At 40.9% G+C, this 23,410-nt stretch overlaps 1 protein-coding gene across 5 annotated transcripts in view; it reads right to left on the reverse strand.

The window, feature by feature from the left end:
• Positions 1 to 3,485: 3,485 nt before the first annotated feature.
• MRPS27 (mitochondrial ribosomal protein S27) overlaps positions 3,486 to 23,410 on the reverse strand; it is a 49,608-nt gene continuing 29,683 nt past the window's right edge. For 4 of the 5 annotated variants that reach the window (XM_086479460.1, XM_086479458.1, XM_086479456.1 and 1 more), the window contains 7 exons: positions 18,833 to 18,947; positions 18,252 to 18,330; positions 16,829 to 16,944; positions 13,962 to 14,064; positions 11,497 to 11,639; positions 7,959 to 8,114; positions 3,486 to 3,815 (listed from right to left, as the gene is read on the reverse strand). In XM_086479460.1, coding sequence (XP_086335586.1) covers positions 3,576 to 3,815; positions 7,959 to 8,114; positions 11,497 to 11,639; positions 13,962 to 14,064; positions 16,829 to 16,944; positions 18,252 to 18,330; positions 18,833 to 18,947 — 952 coding nt within the window. In that variant the 3' untranslated portion in view covers positions 3,486 to 3,575. Of the gene's footprint in view, positions 3,816 to 7,958; positions 8,115 to 11,496; positions 11,640 to 13,961; positions 14,095 to 16,828; positions 16,945 to 18,251; positions 18,331 to 18,832; positions 18,948 to 23,410 lie in introns of all 5 variants that reach the window. The other variant, XM_086479457.1, reaches the window with a different exon arrangement.

The raw sequence follows: 23,410 nt of genomic DNA on the forward strand, positions 1-23,410 counted from the left end.
GCACTGGGAGATTTTCCTCTGCCTTTAGCAATACAGACACCAGGATAATGAGTAGGGAAATTATATAAAAACTTTCTCAAAGGAAGATGCACTCCTGTGATTTAGATACACACCGACAAGGGAGAAACTGCAATAGCTTTAATCCAAATCACAGCTGTAGTCACAAATGAAAACAGGATGTGAAGGAATAGTTCTGGGAGAGGTGATCCAAAAAAGGAGATAGTGTTACTACCAAGAAAGATTTTGGTCTGTCCCCTGCAGGAAATATTTTGCCAGTCCTACTGACATACAGAAAGGTCTAGGCAGCTGTCCGAAACAGTGCAGCAAGAAGCAACATTTCAAAATGCTTGAGAGTGTCCTAGTGAGGAAGTGCTTATTGGGTTGTGTGTGCAACATGATTTATGCGAGGGGGTGAACAGTCAAGTCTATCTTACTTTTCCTGGAGTGGGAAGGACAAAAGCAGGTAAGTCAAGCTGAGTTAGTTGATTTTTCGTGCCACTGTGTTTGTGGTGCACCCTACTGTCTATGTCTGCCTTAGGAAGCTGAACACATGCCAGAACAGCACTGGTCTGTGAATTACCCTGTCTCACAATTCGTCTGTCTCACTGTTGACCTTGTTCAAAGCTAGTAGGTAGGACAGAGCACCACAGAGGAGAGCACCTCAAGCTCCAGTTGCTAATTCATTTCCGGACTCAGGACTGAACTGTGTCCAGGTGCCTCAAACCTCAGGGTGCTTGAGCGCTTAGTAACCCAGGCTCCTTGCTGTCTGCAGATCTGTGGGCACATTGCTGTCTGAGATGGGAGTGTGGGGCAAAGAGACATGGCCAGCTGCCTTGGAGAAGGGGAAGAAACAAATGTGAGATGATATATGGGAGGAACTTGAAGGGGATCAAGGGTGAAGTCAAAGGGGAAGCAGCAATGAGGACTTCTGAATTCAAAAAGGTGCAGACAGGCTTGAGGGAAATGTGAGGATTCGTTAGGTGAGAAACCACTAGTTTGGCAGAAGCTGGTTCTGTTGATGAGACAGCAGTGAGACCTGCAGGGAGAAGCAAGATGCAGGCTACTGGACCATGGAGAAATACTTGGCTGTGGCATGAGTGGGAGGGAAGAGGGGCCCTGGTGTGCAGCTGGTGGAAGTGTCAGAAGTTGTTTCTCACTCAGGGTGAAACCAAGGGGACAGACAAATGAGAGGACTTGGCAAAATTTTTGGCTCCTTAAGCCAGAAGTGGTCCAGACCCTCTGCCACAGGTCTTGGGTTTGGTGTCCTTCACCTGGCCCCAGGAACCTGCTTTGCTGCCTGCAAAGCATTTGACAGTGAAAACCCCGTCATCTAAGGGCAGAGGGGGATATGGGAAGAGATTCGGATGAAGGCAAAGGTTGTGTCTATATTAAGTTTAGGCTTTGCACTAGGCTCAGAGCATTCAAACCCAACAGGGTCTGGAGCAAAACAAGGAGGCAACCTGTAATATTCATTACGAGGCTACCCAGAGCTTAGAGGATTTTTTTTTTTCTGTTGCTGTAATAGTTAAGTCTAAATAAATGGAAAGGGGTGTTTGTCATGAGGGAAGTGAAATATGCTGTTGGGGGTGGGGTGGGGGCATGGCAGCTCTCAGCTTGCTGGAGCTCATTAGCATTAGCAGCCTGGCTTTATCTACAGAGCAGGGTGAAGGAGGGTGGAGGTGGGGCCAGAAAGGCTCCTTGTGCTCCCAAGAAACAGATGCCAGAAGAAACAAGGAGAAATGTGGGAGTGCCTGTTGTGGTCTAGTCAAACAGTGTCTCATAAGCAACAGGATCAGCAACTGCAGTGGCTAGAGGCCACGTGTCAGCAAGGAGGGTCTTAAAACTGTGGTGCTGTAGAAAAGATCCCAGGAGGGAGAGGTGCTGGCTGTAGAGAGAAGCTAAGAAAGGAACCAGGATGCAGGAGTGACTGTGAACCTTTAGAGGCACAACTCATGTTCTGATACTGAAGAACTGAAATATGGGGTCAGGGAAGGGACAATTCAGTCTCTTGTGGCTGGACTAGAAGTGACAATCTCTTTTAAATCACCAGTTCTAAGGAAATTGTTCTTAAGAGTGTGTTTGGCCTCCTACTCTCCCTTACGGCTCCCTAACTCTTAGTAATCAGAAAGCATTTAGACCAAGAAAGAAGAAAACTTCAGCAGACAAGAAAAGTTGCTCAGGGAAGTTCACTGCTGCTTTAGTCAGGCCAAACCACAAAATTATCCACGTACCTGGAGACAGCACTTACTGCAGTATTAGAGAAACTATGTGACTCGCTGACAAGGTGGGGTGAAGGACCTTACTGCCAAATTCTTGGATGCAAAAGAGCAATGGGGCTCTGACTGTGTTTGCTGGGAACAAGGGAGATATTTGGTGTATGCCCAGAAGATGCTTTCCTACACTTAAAACAAGTTCACCTCACAGATTTGCAGCGTGTTCTCAACGGAATTACAGTGTGTTTGTGATGCGAGTTTTATCACTGTTAAGACTAGACAGGTGCATGACAAACTGGAAATGCTTACCAGACTCTGTGCTGAAGTACAGAGAGACAACACTGTCGTTGCCAGAACAAGCTGCAATACAGCAGGGCCATTGCTCGGGTCTCCCTGTTTTCAAGGAACTCGCCCTGCCATGAGCTGCATAAAGTCACTGGCTGCAGCTGATGAGATTCAGTGGTGACAGGGAATGCAAGCAGGGATGAATGCCGACGACATCCCACAACCAATGCAGGATGATCCTTTCCTCCCTTGCCATTTCCTTGTGCTCTGTGTGAATAGCTACATTGTTTCACCAATGTGAAGAATGGGGCATGGGACCGTGTTCACAGCTGAGACAAAAAGGGAATTAGGCCAAAATCCCCACAAAACAGCACCCAGAATATAAAAGAAACTGCACTGCAGTATGAGGCTCCTTGGTGTGTGCTGAGGCAATTATGTGTGTTTCTCTACTGACCTCAAAAACAGAGCAGAGCAGCACTAGTAAAATCAGAAATTTTTAACTTTCTCACAGGGAAGGCACTTCTGAGTGCATGTACAAGTGCTGACTCACTAGGTTGAAATTCTTCAAAAGTAGTTTTTTTAAAAGTCTAAAATTAGGTTTCCAACTCCATGTAGAGTAGCCTGAAATTTCCAAATTGTTTGGGAAAAGAAAAAGCAATCAAAATACGTTAATCCTCTTAGTGTCTGAAATTCAGAGTAGCCAAGGCATTCTTTCCTGTGAGAAACCCCTACTGAAACAACTTGCGGTTGAAATTCTTCCCTCTTCTTTTGTTCCCTCCTCCCTCTACACCTTTCATCACAAGCAAGCTACTTCTTCTGCCTTTGTTTCTTTGTGTTGTCTCCACCTGCCACCTGGCTGATGGTAGGAGGAAAATACATCACATACAGGATGAAGATTTCTAAACCACATGTGCTTTACTTCAGGAAACGGGCAAAGTGGGAAAAGTTTAATTTGCATATAACAGTCACATATAGTCACACTTGCAGCAGGATATAAGTGAAATTTTAATAACGGTGAGCACTTCAGTTCACTGACAGAGGAATGCATTCCACTATGGTAGTCTTTGAGTTCCAGTACTAAGCAGATGCTTCAGCTTGCTTCCTAGCTTCCATTTCCTGCTTAGCCTTTTCTCTCATCTCTCTTTCTCTCTCAATGAGAAGTGCGTGTTCTTGCTCCCACTCCTTTAGCTTCTGCTCATGTTTTGCAATGTCTTCCACTTCACAAGCTGGCAGCTTTTCCTTGACAAGTTCGGTGGTCAGGGTTAACAGGCTTTCAGATTCAACCTTGCCAAGTGAATGCAGCTTAGAGTACAGCTCCTGTCATAAAAAGGGATTTGGCAGGGAGTGAGAAGGAGAGAGCCAGTCAGTCACAAAATAATCAGCCACAAAATACTTCCCTATAACAACCAATACATCGCTGTTTGACTCTGTTAGCTGGGCTTTACAGGCCACGTACCTATTTTATACCAGCAAAGTGTTTCAACTATGGTTGTGGGTACCATTTCTTGAAATGCTAACCTCTAGAGTATTTTGAGCAATAAAACTAAAACAGTGAAGTTTCCTTTTCATTAACCATTGAAATTCTCTTTATTTTTCCAAGCTCAGTGATCTGGCATTAACAAAGATCAACTGACCAGGTAAATACAATAAACATAAACACCTTGCTTCTCTATCTTACCTCAAAACCACTGAATGATTTGTTCCACACTACCTGCATTAGCATCCCTCTCAACAGATGCACATCACTTTAAATACTCTCTTGCTAACGGCATACTAAGTAACTCACATGATTTTTCTTCCCAACAGCTACTGTGATCTGAGGCTTGACTGAGCATACACAAACTGCACAACAGCCTAACGCAAGGGCTCTTTTTTTCAGGGACATTCTACACTGAAACTAAGAGCAGAGCTTCAGTAAGAAACTGTGCAGTATTTCTTTCTTGAGCTTTACTTATCTAGATTTCATACGGCATAAAAATGTTAATTCACTTAAGATGATGAATCATTCAGTGATACTATTTCTGTCTTTCTTGATTCTTCAGCCTGATGGCTCACTAACAATCTGATTAATGGCCTGAGAAGTGCAGATATACAACCAAGGAGGAGTTTCCTGAGGGAGAAAGATGACATGGCACTGGCAGATTCTTTACTCCTTGCTCACTCATTAGACAGCAACACATTTTTCTGATTGTTCTTTTAAATAAATCATTTTACTGAGCCCAGCACTTGCAGAAATGTTTAAATTAAGTACGTGTCCTAAAGAAAGGTAGATCCCTGCCATCATCTTTCCTGTGCCCTCTCAACAAAGCCTATTGTTTTGCATCACAGGATGACGGAAAGATGTGGGGACCATTCACCTCCAAACAAACGGCAGTTCTGGGGCCATGCAGATACCCAGACTTCCAGCTATCACTGGAAGCTTATACGCTGTGAAGGAAACCAGACCCTTGCTGGCAATAGTCTGCAAAGGCACTGCCTCTCAGCTCCTGTCTTGAGGCTGTCTTGTTCTTACGCAGTAAAGTATCATGTCCCCTCTGAGGCCTCTCCATTTCCCTCTGCCTTAGCCAACACAACTGCAGGCTTTGTTGTGTTTTGGCAGAACCTTGAAGGTTTGCATTGGACAGACAGCAGATTAAAGATTTAAAATGCTAGCCATGCAGGTTGAGGGGCTTGGGTATTTGCTTCCGTTTTTTGATTTTATGATAAAGAATGAAAACAAAACCAACAGCTCTGAAGTTAATGGACTAAACCCAAACTCAGTAATATTTATGTGTATACATCTCTATTTTGTTTGAGATGTCAACAAGTATACTATGCACCAGTAAGAAACATGAAGAGACCATATAGCTTGGGTCTAGGGAAGGAACCCGACAACTATACTTACGTTTACAGATTAGATACTCAGTTTAAACAGAACTGGGTTAGATACTGCAGAACCTCCACACTAACCACTACCAAGGATATGCTGAAAAGGAGGTTTATGCACTGAACCCAAGCAGTACAAAATTGAACTACTGAAAGGCAACAAACTGGAAACTAGCAGGGCTTCTCTCCTAAGCCATCACTGGTACCACTGAACTACTGGAATCTTCTCTGCTCTGCTGTGATACATTAGGGAAACTGATGTAGGAAAGCAGCAGGCTCCATGTCCTGCAGGTACCAAAAAGGCACATCCTTAAGTGGCTAAACCATTTATTTTTATGAGCACTCTCCAGGGCTCTGCATGCAGACAGCTAGAGAAGGAGTACTGCTTTTAAAAAGGGTGTTCCCAGCATTTATGTGACAAAATGCTTGATCATTGACACAGATGGAAGGAATTGCCTGAGGAACACTGTACTGAGTAGTGAGCCTCAGCACAGGCGATCTGAAAACAGGTAATTACAACAGGAATGACAGTGTCAGACAGAGAGTCTAAATTACAGCTCTAAAGGCTTTATCTGGAAATAGTCAAATGCCCTCAAGTCCTGTTTGCTGCAGTGAAGGACGAGCTGCCTCTCACACATCATATCTGTTAGGCTGCCATGGCTTTTTCAGGTATTTCCACAAATGGCTGTTCCGAAGGCTGGTATGAGACATGGAGTCCGAGTATGTGTACAAAAGCCATGCAGAACAGGCTACACTTTTAGGCAGGAAGCATATGTCTGGAGCAAATCCACACGCTTTCCCTTTCATACCCAGCTGTACAACTTACAAAAGAGAACTGGGCAAGCAGGAGACAAAAGCAATTGGTATTAAGCCCAACGAAAAAGACTGGGACATACTGGCTAATGCAGGGCTGGACAAAGTGCAACTGAAGTGTTTCCAGCAGCAGAAGTGCAAATCATGTGTCAGGGATACATCACAAGAGCGGCAGATGATCTGTGCTGGGACAGCAGCTGTGAATGCCAACATCACCAGGCTGCTTCACAGCTGTTACCTTCCCTCAGATGTCTACGGATTTCTAGTGAACTTCTCTGCCCTGAACCATGCCCATAGGTGTCCAAGGGTTCAACTGGGAAGACTGGCTGCTGCTGGCCTAATGCATTTAACAGAAGAGTCTAAGAGCTGTCTAAGAGCTCTTTCAGGCATACCTGGAATGGCATTCTGACTTGTGAGCTCCTTTTCTCATCCAGACAACCAGAAATTGTGGCTTATTTACACACAAATTACTGTTGGATGCCTAGACTTCACACAAGGGCTATGTTTTTCTTATATTCAGACTCTTCTGGCAAGAGCTTACAGCTAAGCATTGGGACTGTGGGCTCAAAGTCAGGGCACTCACTGCCACACCACCAAATGCCTGAACTGGGGTTAATTATGGAACTTGTGGAAAGGTTGAGGTGAGAAGCAAGCTACCCTCCTGGCACTAGTCTGTCCTCAATTTGACATTTAGACTTTGTTTTGAGCACTCTGCATTATTTTCTTCAAGGTTAGACAACGGATAGCCAATGAGAGACTCATAAAAACATCTCACTCTCTCCTTCAAAGGGCACTTGTGTTTACCTAATTCACTGTAATTCATCTAGGCATTAATTATCACATGCTGAGCACTCACTGATTCCCAAACACTTTAATTAAAAAGTTCTAAATGCCTACAAAGCAAGTTTAATATCTAAAGATTAGCGGCAGATAATTTATGTAAATAAAAATTAAGGAAAGGAAAAGTGTTTGTATGTGAGGTGAAACCATAGGATACTAGTCTTTCAACTTTTGAAATTTCTTCACAAGAACAATGGTCTGTATCCAGATCAACCATCCAAGGTTGTGATGGCAACAAAGGGAACTGATGAGCTATGGAAAGAGTACTGCTCCTGGAACTATAAGCCAGATTAGTTTCAACCTGGGGTATTTGCTTTTTACCACAGCACAATTCAAAGATGATAAAATAAAATGAGCTCGTTATATAGCTATGAGATGATCAAAAAATGCAATTATATAGCTGTGCCCTAATGAACTACTGTTTGTGTTTCATATTGTTATCATCAGTGTGACAACCCAAAGATAAAAGGGAGGTGATACAGCCTTACTTAATTCCCCAGACTGAAAGTATAGGATGCAACATTCCTACTTAATTTTAACATACAGAAATGGACAATAAATTCAGGATGGTCTCATGCCTGTTACAATTTATTTTAATGAGCAAGAGCCCACACAAGGTCAGATAATGGATCTCTAATGACATACCACTTTGGCAAACAGGATTGGATTTATCATTTTGATGTATGAGAAGTGAAGATAAAATCCCAGCAGACAGACAAAAGACAAGTGGCCTTGAGCATTTATGCCTTTGTAGGCTGCTGCTTCCTATTTGAAGAAGTGAAAATTTAAGGTGACATCAGTTTCAAAAATGCCAGGTAGGACTCCTGATGCACTGAAGGGTTATCAGTCTACGAGCCATAATAAACCAGCATATATATTTTCTAGTATATATTATGGAGATCTACTAAGCTTAGAATATTTAGACAAATTAAAATCTCTTACCTTGAATCGGCTGTAGTACTCAGGTACTTTAGACTGCTCTGTTTCCTCTGATTCTGCACACTGTGTCTTCTGCTCTAATTCCTTGACTTCTTCAGTTGATTCTGGACCAGGTTTTGCTTCAAGGACAGACTGCAAAATGGTCTCCAGAGCAACAATCTGAACAATTACATTTGTCATTGTTAGCATAAAGAGTTTGGAAATACAATCTGAGTAACACTGCTGTTATGCTGACAAACAACTTTGTGAGTTACCATGTATTTCAAGATGACTTCTGTGTATGATAAAAAGAAAACTAAATTCTAAAAGGATATGGGACTTATTCTTGGAAGAATTTTGTACTGTACTTGGGACCTTTGAGTTTAGACATTAAATTCCTGCAACAGAACAACTCCATCACTCCCTGTCAATAGTAAAACTGCCCATGACTCAGATGCTGACTGGTATTTGCAGATCTGTCAGGCATTAGGCTAATGTCTCCTCTTGGCCTGACATCTGACCATAAATACTAATGCTAAATGGTTGTCCCAGTGATAAGAGCACTAGCATCATACACAATCACAGATACATCTAAACAAGATATTACTATGGCAAGTTTGAACAATACCTCTGATAGATCATCTCAACACCTCTTTGGTGAAAAGAAGCAGGGAAATCACCTGTTCAGCAATAGGAACATTCACTCCTATCATTAGCTTGATAATTTAACAGGAAAAATGGAAATGTAGGGATATAATATATTGGTATGGGTGTATTTTTAACCTGTGACACCTCTGTTCTCTTCAGGCTTTTGTCTTCTGAGGTAGTAGAAGAACCACCATCTCCTAATCCAATTGCAGTTATCAAAAAAAATGCATTAGCTTCACTAAGGAACTTGGTAAACTATTTCTGTATGTATTACTGATACAAAACATGGAACTGCTACGTGGATGCTGCTGTTTTGTGAATAACATGATCTCCATTACTGGAATTATTGGATGCAGGTTGCCTGAATTTTAAAGTTCAGCTTTCACAAACGCAATGAGTTGTTATGCTTCCATGAATCCTAATTCTGAATGTTTATCAGCAGGATGAAATAACTCTGTGTAACCTTTGAATCCGTAATGCTTTCTCCAAGCAAAAGGGATCTTGATACTTACAATTTCATTTTCCTAGCATAAGTATATAATGTTAAAGGAATAAAAATGAGCCTTATTTGAAGTAACATTCTTGACTCCAAAATATAAGCTTTAAACTAGCAGTACTGAAACAGGATCAAATAAGCAATGAAATAATAACTATGTGCTTGGAAATACATAAACTCATTTAGAGACTTTCTCAGACAGTTGAAAAAAACCCAGAACTTGTCTTGCTTGTTCACAGCTAAACAATATAGCATAATACTAAAACAGTATTTCTATTATGTTTAGATAGTAATGGCAGAGAAAAGAGACACCTTTCTAGTCAGAAATTAATAGAAGCTTACAGCCTGAAAGAAAAGTAAGTGACTGATAATGACTGGGCAAATAACTTGAAAATGTTTACATCGAAACTGCACAGTCAAAAATGTTCATTTGAACACTTCGCTTTTGGATAATGCAATTCATTCAGCCAGAAAAGAGTATTATATTTTGGAAAAGAACCAAGCAAAGCAGCGCGGTGTCTTTCTCCAGTAACTCTGTGATTGTGCAGGCAGGCAAGGACAATGATTTGTAACACAGCCTGTACTTCTCAGTGCTATGATACGGACTTACTAGAACCGCATAATGGTCGACCTAGTACTGTGCAAGAGAGGCCCAGGACACTACAGGAAAAAAGGGTTTACAGCACTTGAGGTTGTTCCCATCATATCTGTTGCTGAATTCAGTGGAAGTTGACTGACCCCAATATTGACCTGGTCAGCGCTCTTTGTCTTTCACCCTCAGGAATACTGCATTTTAATTGGAAATAGTAATTAAAAATATTTTGTATGGATTTTAATAGTAAAATCTTAATGAGCATTTAGGTAAAAAGGGTCAGATGGTGCAAATCAATACACTGTAATTACTTTACACCAGATAAGGATATGGACCAACATATTTTCCTTGTTTTCATTTCTGCACTGGGGTCACAAAAATGCATTAGAGAAAAATTACTTTGATAACAATAATCCATCCAGGCCTGCTCTTGGTCCTCAGCTTGGTGAAACTTACGTGACTTGCACTATTGTTTATATACTGCTACCTCAAGTCCAAATGAGGCCAAGTACCTCTTCAGGGAAGTTTCTGTGTGGCTCTCATGATTACTGCTTTTTAGGCTGTACTACTAGATTTATACAGAGACACTTGAGGCATTAGTGATCAGTAACAAACTTATTTTATAAGATCTTAGTTGTTCAATGAACAAATTAAAAAGTGTCTCTGTGAAGAAAGCATTGCTAGACATTACTAACGTTTACTATTTTTACAGTATCAGTACACAGAATGGGATCTTCTAGGGACCTGTTGTACCACAGACAGATACAGCCTTGTTTCAACACTAGGATGTTCATCTACAACACAGGGCACACTGAGGAGTTCTCTAATTTGTGTAGGGTTTGTAAGCAGAAAAAAAATCACAAATGTATTAGGCTGAGTTCTTCAGACTTGGAGTAAGGAAAAAAATCCCCCAAACCACACACCTGAAGATGGAAATCCAATGGTGGAAGTCGTAGATGCGATACTTCCCTCCTTGGACTGTCCAGTATTACATAGGGTGGCTTCCGAGCACGGAGCAATAGACAGGAGAACCTACTAAGCAGTGCCCTGGCCTTTGTCAAGGGAACTGCAGACACTGCAAGCCTAGAAATGATGCTAGCAAAAGGGAGACTCCCCTCACCAGAGACACATTCAGGAAACAGTTCCAAGAAGAGAAGGTACTGTTTCTATGCTCCAGCCCATGCGGTGGTGGTTTCCTAAGTCACTCCTCCTAAGCTGACCAATTCCAGGATGAGCCCTGATGCTCCACAGCATTCCTAAGCCCCAAGACCCTTAGTACTGACCTCACAGATGGATCAAGTCTATCCATCCTCCCCAACTGAGGGCACTACAACCCTTCCAGAAACCAATCTGTACTGTTTTTGGAGCAGTATCACTCAGGACATTGTCTCAGAGGGTACAGAATATATGGAAATAGCCAAGAAAGGAACAAGATGTGGTATTTCATCCTCACTGCTAAGAAGTATGTCTCCAAGTGAGTTCAGAAGCGTGGGAAACAAAGGTGTCTTCCTATGCTCACAGATATGTGCCTCCTGTGATACAGACCCAGGTGTCTCTATAGGGAAGGGAAGGCTTAGGAAACATACTTAAATGGTTTGTGGCAACAACAGACACCCATTCTCAAGGACACACAAGTAGACATCATCCCTGGCTCATCAAATGAAAGCAGTGGTTCTGTTCTAAACATTACTTCTCTTGTCTTCCAAAGACCTCTGAAACATTGCTGAGCCCTTTCTCATTAGCAAGGCACAGAATTCACAGATTTTACTAGAGTTTGGCTAGTATAAAATTCCCTCTGTTCAGTGGGTCATAGCCTTCGTACTTACAGCTTCCTTGCAGATTTTGCTGTCTCCTGACAATGAAGCCACGTTCTCCATCACTTGCAATGCTCTATTCAAGTATCCAGGTGTCCACATCAGTGGCATTAGATTGTACACAGCTCTTAGCCCTTTATTCAACTCCACCTTCCCTGTCATAAAAAATATACTTTAGCGTTATTACTTCAACATTTGAGGCTTAACGGAATCCATACAGGTTGGCTTTGCTTCTTTAGAAGTGATGGCAAGTGTCTTGGCTTCTCTGGTAAAAACAATGCACACTTCTACAAAGCTGCTCTGACAGAACTGCTGTTACCTTATTTTATTAAAGTGCCTTCTTATTGCACAACTTCACGACTGTTTGTTTCTGGTTCCTCCCCATTCCCCCTCCCCTCCATGCCCAGAAATTTTGTCCAGATGGAAAAGAAGAAAAATGGTCAGGTTTTCTGGTCATTTGGCAGTTATAATGGCAGCTCTGAGCAGGGTGTCTGAAGATCTCAGACAATGTCTCCTCAGTCTTCACTCACTGACTGTTCAGGATGTATGCATGAAACCTGAGCGTCTGGACTCACCTCTGTGGCCTTCAGGGTCTACTCACATGTGTCACGGCCACACTGTATGGTATTTACAGTACATGCTCTGGCTAGTTAGAGGTTAAGCTCAGTACCCCTATTTCTGTTGGAGCCAAAATGGGACACCTGCCAAAATGAAATCTTGGCTCTTCATTTAGGACATACTGTGCAACAAGGTCTTCACTGACTGTAGCAGGACCTGTGATGCGCAGCACCATTGACAATGTCGCTTTTCTTCTGACAGGAATTAATAGAGAACACCAAACTCCTACATAATAGAGGAAATGTACACCACGTTGCAATTGGCAAGCACTAATTTACAATGACTGTCACTTTAACGATTTGATTTTGTCATTGTCAATGTAACAGATACACGTCACTGTAACAGATACACTACTTCAGTATAGCTTATGGAAGTTGTATGCAAGCTCTCAATTTAATTTGCACTCTGGCTATGTGGAGCTTGGCAACATGGTTTAGTGGTGGACTTAGCAGTGCTAGGTTAACTTCATGATCTTGAAGGTCTTTTCCAACCTAAACAATTCTATGGTTCTATAATGAGACAACTTACTTTTCTTTATATGGAGGAGAACAGTTTAGGAAAAGCAAGGTAATAAGTGCACAGACAAAGCTTATGGACTATGGCTAAATTAAATATAGCTGAGGTGCTTGAGGTCACTCTGTGCCCATAGACATCTTTCACTCTCTGAGAGGTCGGTTCCATTAGTGTTGGCAAGACGGTGGAATGTGTGACATAATAGTAAATAGCTTTTGATCTACTGAATGTCAATGTCATGGAACAAGTACTACTGCTCACAGACAACAGTGTCTTTTTTAAATACAGCCACTACTCAACCAATCTATATGACATAAAAACACTCCAAACTGAATGCCAACTGGACGGCAAAGTCCTGATTTGTACCAGTATCTCCACTGGATAACAAACTACAGCTCTATGGAAAATCCTGCTTTCAAATGAATTTTCACATTTATCCCCCTTTTTGACTGAAAATGAGGTTTATGTTTTACGGTCATGATAAATCCAAATCAGCATTCTAACTCTGCCACTATACATCGCATTTTGAGGCCACATTTTAAGAACAAGCCCACTTTTTATTACCCCTAATAAATCCTAGAATAAAATATAATGCAGTAATGGAACAACTGCATAATCAGAAATTCTAAATTAATTCATTACTTCCAAGTAAATAATCATTTTGTAGAGCAAACTATATTCCTCTAAAGGTTAGAGGAAATTAAAGAACTACTGACTCCATGCCCCTTCCCTCCATTTCTGGATATAGTCTGATCTAAAGGCTCTCTAACAATATAGCATATCATCAGCAGTGAGGACTCCTGAACAAGTACAGGATAAAGGCACTGCTAGCTGCTGTTCACAACAGAAACATTAAGTTTACAGTGAGTAGTAAATGTTCTAAATATTGTGTTTTTCAGGCTCTTCTCTCTGAACTTCTTGAGATTTTAGTATTATTTTAAGAAGCTCACTAACTAGAAAAAGAGTTTGTTGTCCACAACCTTAAATTCGTGTTATGGAACTTTGTACTTTTCCTTTTTTTTTTTTTTTTTTTAATTTGTTGGTCCACAAACAAACCAACCCTACTGTTCTCTAAGAACTCCTTTCTTTCATGGCAGTCAAGACCTGCAGGGAGCCCTAAAGGAGGTTCTAAAGCTCTTTGATAAAGGGTATACCATTCAAATCAGTTCTGCCCTCCAGGCTTACAAAACAGTCTCAATCTTAACTCTGAAACTGTTACTTCCACTATTTCTGCCTTCTGTCTTAGTCTTCTCCTTAATTATATTTTAATAAAGCAAATATGACAATTTAATTCAGCCACTGAAGACAAGAGGGAAAAAAAAGATTGTGAGGGTGGTAAAACTTACCAAGGAATGCATAGCCATACAGCTGGGAACTAAAGCCCACAGTGCTTGTTTGAGTTAGACCCGTAAGCACTAGCGATGCTCCAAGATTTCTCTCCTCTTCCCACTGCAAATAATGCAAATTAAGTGAGTGTTCCTTGCCAAACACAAACATGAAATGGCAGCAGCCAAAGACAGCATACGTGCCCTTCATCAGATGTCTTAGCAATAAAGAAACATTAAACTTGTCTACTATTCAGAGTTACGGTATGCATATCCTGAGGAATAGTACACATTATACTGAGGAACAGCTCCCTTTCCAGAAGACAGTGAAATGTGAGTGGTTGGGATTTTGCATGGAAGTCAATCGATGCGTTACTTCAGGACAGAAGGTTACACTGATTTACAAGCTCTGTCTCTGTCCTACCACTTGCCTCAGGCTAACACTGCTGGAGAAAAAAATTACATGGCTTCTGTACTAGGAGCAGCCTTTTCTTTTAAGTATGTGGTAAGATACATGCTACACTATCTCTCACTAGAACAGGAAAACGCTGAGAGAAGAACATGCTGGTAATGGCTGCTCTGAGTCCAAAATCCGCACCGTGAAGAGAACATGTGCAACTCACGAAGACCACTGTATGCCCCAGCATTAAGAGTACAGCTGTCTCGTCAGCTAGAAAGAAGTACCAGCTGTCTGAGCCAGACCACCAATGATGGCTAAAGAAGGGCACCCAATCAGTAAGTACTTTAAACCACAAGGGCAGTGTGAATTTTGTTTTGGTACAGTACATTTTTCAAGACCAGAGAAGCACAAATATCAAGGATAAATGTCTCTACTGCAAGTGAAAGTAGTTGAACAACTTCTGCTGCTAAGAAAATTATGAAAAGGAAGCCATAAAAGGCAATAGATTGGAGGAAGTCTGACTCTCTAACATATGTTTTTTTGTGGCAGTGTCTTGCTTATTACCTTAGGATCTGAAACACATAGAGCTGGTGAAAGGAAGAAGCCTTCTGAAAAATTCCCCAAGGTACACTGAGTCTTAAAAAGCACAAAGGTTCAACCTTCTGTTTTAATGCATTATTCAGAGATGTCTTTTCAAGGTATGGCATTTTTTTGTGTCTCCATTCAGGTGCTACAAGAATTTGCAAGTTATCATCTGACACAAAAGACCATCACCTGACAACCAGGCAAGGTATTTGCCTTACCCAGAAAAGGGATACAAGGAGACAGGGATGTTCTGTGCTGGACTCAGCATTCCGTCTGAATGTTACAGGAAAACCAGATACAACTGGAAAAACACGGCTTTTAGCTGCCTAGGTTCTTTTAACACCTTTGCAGTGGAAGGTAGTAAGGATACTGATTGTTTGCAGCAGTCAGAGAGCAAACTTTCTGGGGAATGCCAAGACCAGTCACGCTTTCAGTAGTGCAGAAAAGAGCAGAAAAATGGAAGCTCTCTATCACCACTGCTATACACACCAAGGACTAACATAGTCAGATTGCCCAAGATTCAGCTCTCAAAGTTAAAAAACATTTCATCAGGCTGCCAGACTCTTAGGCTACAGCCAAGGGCCTGTCCGCAAACAACACTGCCTGACCTGTCCCACACCCTGGGAAAAGAGAATGGAACTTTCAGGAGTAGCTGAGCAGATCTCATAACCCTGTGTAGCCCTGCTTCTTAAATCTAACACAGAAAATTGGTACTGAGCATTATGAGCTATTGAATGGTACTCTGTACAGTGTATACATATAAAAATATGGCTTATTGCTGTCTTTGGATGAGGTTATTTCAAAATGTGTATTACATAAGCCACAGCTATATAAATATGCTTGGCTTAAATGCGTCTTATGTCCACACCACCCTTGCTTGCATATTCAGCTTTCACAAAATGCTACATATATCAACAAGCGCTTGTCTTTGCAGTGAGGATACACAAACATGGACGAACAAAATGGGAAAATGAGATTTTGGTCCTTCTGCTTTTCATACACAAGTGATCAAGCATACTTGACTTCCAGGAACAAAGGAGAACACAGAACAGGGCAAATGCACATGTGTTTTCTATAGTGAAAACTGAAATTACAACCCAACTGAGTAAAACCTTAAGGCATCCGTAATATGCATTTTGGAAGACATTTCATGTAAGATAAATGGAGGCTTCAAGCATTTTCCTTATGGAAGACAACATCCTACTGAAGGCTTGTGCCAAACTACACGAAAAGTAGCTGTCTAAAGTGATGGACATGGAAGAGACTTTTGCTGATACGTAACTGAGCTACTTCTGCAAAGGTATAACAATGCCACTTCCAAGAGGTTTAAGTGTCATGTTGGCCTTAAGCAACTGAGATGTGAATAAGAAACCCCTAACCCTTGGAGACAGGAGAGGTGTCACCAATTTAGTTTTTAAAACAAGTACATACCAGAAACAATACATGCAAAACTAAACGGGATAGTAAAAATCCTAATGAAAATACTTCATAATTCTGCAACATCACCATTACTAAGCTCTACAGGTGAGCAATGCTCCCCTTAACAGAGTCCTATACAATAGGTGACACATTTTTTTGTTGTGTTAACTGTTAGCTCTTTGAACTGAACTGAAATGTCATTTCATAGCCTTCCAATGGGCATACATCTGAAAATCCCAACACCACCTTCCCCCTCAGAGAAAGGAGCAAAAGAGGTGACAAGTTATTTGATAGCTTTTATATTTTGTCTTTTTTTTCTTTCTTCTGCAGCTGTAAAAATAATGAAAAAAACCATGGAGTATTTATTTTTTTCCAGGTAAACTTAGGGGAAATAAAATATATTTAAGATTGAATGCCCAACTGACTACACCATGACACATAGAAACAGAGGCCTTGTGTATCACTTCGAGTGTGGTCAGCTTACCTTATGTTCAGACTTGGTTGCCAGGTACTGGTATAAAACATATAGAGAAAGAAGCTGTGTTGACAATTCATCAAAATTTTCTTGCAGCATGATCTCTGTTACTACTGACATAGCATCTATGGAGGAAAACAATACATAATCAGCAAGTGCAAATTTACACAGCTCCCTTTCACACCCAGTCATGTTCACTGATACTTTATTGCTGTAGTATGTTTTGAAGTAGTTAGGGAGAAAGTTAAAGCTTTCTAATGACTATAGAATTATATAGAATACAATGTAGAGAATTAGCCTTATTCGTTTGGGTTATTCAAACACACTACAAGAAGGAAGAATGGGTTGAATAGCATGAGATAACAGCAAAGGAGCTTTCCAAACTCATCTTAGCTCTACACTCTTCAACTGGCTCTTCTTTGCTCAGCCCTTCAATCATTAACATCTTTTAAAAAACCCTCTAAAAATGACTTTGTTCTTTTCTTTATATTACAACAGGAGAAGACTGGCTTAAATTCACTGCTCTTAAAGTGACAGGAGAGTACAATGGAGCAGAAATGTTGTCACAGATCACCCACAGCACTCACTGTATTCAGCAAACAGTGCTCTGGAGGAGGTCCACAGGGAGTTCATTGACACTCCCTGTCAGGAAGGACAGTTTGTTAAACAAAAGGCCTTGAGCCTGTCACAGAAAAGAAACATGCATGGAATAAGGGGGAATTCACAGATATAGGGGCTCTCAAAATAAAATAAATATATGTATTAATTTGCCATTTAGCAAAACCTTAACGATAAAACCTACAGACAAGTCCTGCAGTTCTATTGTCCCTTTCAGTTATTTGTTTTACAAGAGGCTTATGCAAAGAAAGGCTCACTGCAAGCCTACAGTACCAGAAAACCTGCAGTGACATGAGAATCTTAAATATATGTCATCAAACATGAGAGGATTATTCATCCTCACACTTAAACTGTCCATAGTGAAAGACGGGCACCTCAACATGGCAACTCAGCATAGCTGACTCTCTCCAGTGACAGAAAGTCTAGACAGTTTATGTAGCTTTTTGAATAGCTAACTGTAGGTAAGATGAACTCTACTAACATGCATTTCAACTCTTCTAACACTGTATTTGTCACTAATAACTCCTATGATGTAAGTCAGACTTGTAAAAGCTGGAGAAGTTGATTTACATGTGGAATGGGATTAATTACAGCAGAAAATGTGAACTGCGTGTGTTTGAAATTATATAACGAATAAAACCCCAACAGAAACAGATATAAACATGAAGAAAAGGAAGGTGAGGACATGTTTTTAAGGTGACTTCAGAGAAAATATGGCTAAATATGGAAAATATGAAGCTTTTAATTCAAAGAAAGGCTCTGCAGATATAAAAGCACACAACTAAGGAGGCAGAATCGGTACGTATTTTCTTACCTTCGTATTTCTTCTGCTTTATAAAACAATCCAACAAAATATTGAATGTAAAATTATCTGGGAAAATTCCATACTGAACCTGAAAAGAAGAAGGAAAGAAACAATCAGTGTGCAAGTCTGCTGTTCAAATCTTCCCAGGCATAGCACTGCAGGTATCAGGAAGATCAGAACCATGGCACTGCATACTGCTGCAATGTGACAGTTAGTCAAGCAACACAAGGAGATTAGCACGGCTCCTGTGATGTAAGCCTTCTAACTTTTGATACACTGCATTTGTTTTGCCATTTTATCTCAGCCTTTGGGATCAGGAGGAGCATTGCCTCTCCTGCATCTAGCATGTTTTGGACACCAACACTGTATAAAACCAAAAAGCTTCCTGGGAAAGAAGAGGAAATAAAGGCAGTAAAGAAAGAGCTCTAGCTAAAATTCAAGTGCAACATTAATTTTTGTCTTGACAAAGAAATATCTGAACTTAAAACCACAGTCTACAGGACCTGGCTACAGTAGGAATTCCAGGTAAGCCAGCTTGTCTCAAAAAAGCTGATCAAATAAATTTTCGGCTTTTCCTTGTAAAAACTTACCTTATTTTTTAATGTGTATAAGGCTTTGTCTTGTGCACCATATTTTAAGCACTGTCTGATCCAGCTGTGGACGGTCCAGTCTCTCAAGTACCAGCAATTTGGACTATGCCGAAACCTAAAGGATGATAAATGTTCTAGGTGATGATATGACTCTTGTTACCACAGAGACAAAGGCTGCAATCAACAAGCTATGAGTTTCAGAACCCCCAGCTTCCACGATCTCAAATATAAATCTGTCTGTATTTGTCTTTGCAGTCAATCATTGCTCTCCAAAGAGCTCAGCTAGCCCCTTCAAGTAAGAGAAACAAAACTTTAATACACTTTAATAGCGTGTACGAAGGGGGAATCTGAGCTTTCACAAATGCATAATACTTTAAGCTTATCACTTTCTAGAAAGCCTACTGCTTTTCCCCTGAAAAGACGAATACCACAAAACAGTAGCTTGGTATATTTACGAAGCCTAACTGAGATTGCTAAAAGCTGTAGCACTTTTTAACCTTGTCCTGATTGTGCAACATTGCATCGTTGCTGGTCTCCTCAAGCAGCAACACTGCTCCGTGACTGATGACATCAGCAAGTTATCAGAATTGCATCAAAACACAGCTGGGTCTGAACCTTTGGAACTTGTGTAATCTGATGTCTCCCACCCTCTCTAACTCATGCCTCATTTCAGCCACTTAAGAGTTCACTGTGCCTCAGTGAACCATCTCCGGGCTGCTGCATGCTTCATTTGCTTTAGAAAAGCTTCATCAGTAAGGCATGCCTCATGCAAGGGGAAACTGCTGGAGAGTCTTCCTCTGCCCCCCTGCACTGGCTGCGTTTCCCCCCTGCAGGATGTTTCTTTAACCTGTTCTGAGACACCTCATGCCATGGCTTTAGCAGTCTTCCCAGGCAATCTACTCCAGTGCTCAACCAATTTGTAAAATTAAATACTTTTAAGTTCTGCCTCTTTTATTTCATCTTTATTCAGACATAATACACTTTGCTCTGTATTTGGAGAAGTGGTGACAAAAAGCATATGGAGCTTTACCTTTGGCAAAGACTCAAAAACTAATTAAGAGTTCAGTGGTAGGAGCTGTTTCCTTGGTCCTGGGCTGAATTTCACACCCCGGTGTGAAAAGATGCACGCAATCTTTCTCAATTCAAATTGTATGCATGAAAACTGGGCTTAGTCCCCAGCACAGAAGTGACTGCCACTTCCTGTAGAAAACACCTACGACTGAGTTGGGCTCATGTGCAGATGCTTGCAGCTTCAAGCCAAGCTGCAGCACCATTTAGAGGCAGGGCTGTCTCTTCCATCTGAGTGAGCATGCTTTCCAGAACATTTATCAGATTAACGTGGCCACCAACTCTCCTTCCCCCTCAGTGAATCTCTGCATATTGCATCCCATGGCTGAGGGCTACACAGACGACCATGCCTGGAAGAGTAATGCAGCCCAGAGAGCCTTCAGAACACAGAAGACATTGGGGCCAAAAGCAGAGCTGAACAACTACACAAAGTCCAAACGCAGGGGTTTTTTTAAGTAGAACATGAGATCTCCCCATTAAATTAGAATTTAACAGAAAAAGAAAAACATGCTTTGAATGTTAAATTACAAACATCCATTTTGTTGCTTTAATTGCTTTCCATTTTCTTCCCTTTGGGGTTCAAATATTGGGAACAGCAAGAACGTATATTTGCTTTCATTAAAGTCCTGTTTCAAAAATGCTTACAGGAAGCATCAATTACAGGCACTTGGATTTAATCATATTTTGATGAAACAATTATCTAATTGCTACAGACTGTTTCACCAGCCATTTAAGATGGGTCAGAGTGCAACACCAGTACCCAGCAATAAAGCTGCCAGCAACTTTTAAAGTTGCTTCATTAAATGGTTAATAATGTTTCATAAGTGGAAAACAACAGACTTGCCTTGTAAAAACATGACACTGATGCTCTCAAAGACTTAGGCTATGCTTTTGCTACAATGTTTGGCATCCTTCCTACTAATTAGTTACACAGGAGGGAAGCAAACATTTTTAAAAAAAAACAAACCAAAACCCAAATGTTTAATGGATTTGAATATTCACCGTTTTGAAGAGCCGTATTTATTCCCTTGAGTACACCACAGTGAGAAAGAGCACTTCAATACCTCCAGCACCTTGGGAATACTACAGCCTGCACAGCGGTGAAATGCTTCGAGGTCTCAAAAGTCAAATTGCACTTTGACAGTCAAAGGCCTAACACTGATGTGATGCGGTCTAGGAACGGGATGAAACTGATCCACAGTCAACACAAGTTTCTGGAATTGATATGCACAAAATTCAGAGGCATGTTATAAAAGCACTTTTTAAAAAAACCTTCACGAGCTTGGTAGGGCTGGAATGCAGTGTGGGTGCAGGCGTATGTATGGACAACCACAGGACCTATCAGATATAATTGCTGTATGTTACCATTAAGATCTTTATGCTTGGACCAAGTCTCCACTGCACTAGTTACTATGCAAATGAAAAGCAAACAGCTTCTCAGCCAAATAATTTTCTAGTTAATTCTAATGATTAATTACAAAACAGTTGCCTGGGAATGAAGAGGGGGTACTGATGCCAAAATTTTTCTGTCTCCATGTCAACAAGAATGCGATACATATGCATGTACATGATCCTTCAACACTACACACTTCCATTAATCCATGATGTGCTAGAAGGCAAATTGGAAGTGAAAGGAAAACAGGTATGCTGCAATCTTTAATTGTTTCTGATCCACATAACACTGGGATGAGCTCTGTCTCTATTCTACTACATGAGAAGAGAAGCCAAGAGACTACGTGTTTTTACAGTTAACCCAGACAAACCAACCAAATGTTGTGGCAGACATTTTTATTTGAAAGAGAATCAGGGGAAAAGAGGAGATTGCTGGTCATTTTGACAAGCATTAACATTTTCTTCCTCTTTCTCCACGAAACACAAAGCAGGATATAATTAAGCAAGGCAATATGTTCAGGGACAGATGAAAAGACAGAAGGAAGCCAAAACTACAGAAAGCAGAGGATTCAGAGTGAATTAAATAAAGGAAGCCTCTAGCAATTGCTGTGTGTTTTAATGGAAAGACCAGAAGGTTATCTTACAGATGTCTGCTGCTGAAACTCATTTTTCTGAGAACTAATAAAAACCTGACAAGCACAAGATTCTTGTAACGCATTCAGAAAAGAGAAGGAGAAGCATCCATAACAGCACCAGGGTAGCTCCCTGTTGTTACACTTTAATGTTAATTGCTGAAGAATCAATATGGTCATCCTTCCAGTCACTGAACTGAGATTATTTGTCCCCACATGGAACAAGAGGAGGAGTATCTGCGAGACAAGGAGTTCCTGAAATATCAAGGTCATTGCGAATCTAACAGCACACAGTGCAATGGTACTAGAATTCCCCTTATTTTGGAAAATTGTCTAAATGATGCAGTCCAGAAACTTCATTTTCATTAAACCATTGCTTCATAGTTGCAAAATTATTATAACTTGGAAGAGATACGACGAGTGTACAGCCTCAATACAAGGCAACCAGAACACTTTTAGCCAAGCAAGTGCACTTTCTCTCTTGCTCGTGAATGGACCAGCACCCTGGGCTAAGAACACGTTTTTAGTTTACTCATTTCCTGCACAAGGCCCTGTTGCTCATTATTTACAACAGTGCTGAAGCACTCATGCTGTGTTAAAGAAACTGAACAATGGAAGAATTTATCAGATGCTGAGAGTGCTTTATGGAGTGCTCTACTAATACTGCAAACACGACTCCTATTAGTGTTCTCCCCCACTGCAGAAAAGCTGAGTTAGTTTCTTTCTTCCTTTTCTTTCTGTATTTTAAGTGGTCTTTCGAATTTGTTTGGTGCCATCAAGTGGTGATGCACTCTACTGCTGCTTTCACATATCTTGATTCTCAACGGAAGTGTAATACAGCAACCCCGAAAGCAAACAGAAGCATCAAGATGCCAGACTGTATTCTATTCCCTAGGTTTGATCCAGGGGAGTTCGCTGCTTTGGGGACAGACACAAATGAGGAAGACAGTGAAGGAAAATTTGCTGGATTACAGAAGAGCAAGTGCTGCAAAAGTAATATACTACCAGGAACCGCTCTGCCGTATGGAGGGAAAGCCAGCTCAGCAGATCTATTCTGATTCTCTGCTAAGCCGTTCAGAAGCTCCCATTTTGTACTCCGTGGCTTTCTTAGCGGTCAGTCCAATTCCCAGTACTGCCTGAGGCTATCCTTGTGCAATACAATGTTTTTCTTTTTCCCCCATCTATGTAATAGGAAGAATATTCCCCTTCCTTTCTCAAACTTTGTCTGACCTAATATGAAAGTATTTTGTAACGGTCTACACATCCAGTTCACAGAACTGCATGATCTCTTAGGCCTCCAAATTTCTTCAAGACTTTCTAAATTTCACCTGCATTTTGCTTTGCTAATTTTGCATTACCGTACATAAAACTCCTTAAACAAAACCTCTTGTACTATAATGTTCTTCTCTGTTCTTATGCTTTAGAGATTCCTGTACCATCTTCTGTCACACTGCAAGAAGTGGAGAAATTAACAACAGAAGGAAAC

The sequence above is a fragment of the Leptosomus discolor genome, chromosome Z (assembly GCF_034619465.1).
Source record: "Leptosomus discolor isolate bLepDis1 chromosome Z, bLepDis1.hap2, whole genome shotgun sequence".
Lineage (NCBI taxonomy): Eukaryota > Metazoa > Chordata > Aves > Leptosomiformes > Leptosomidae > Leptosomus > Leptosomus discolor.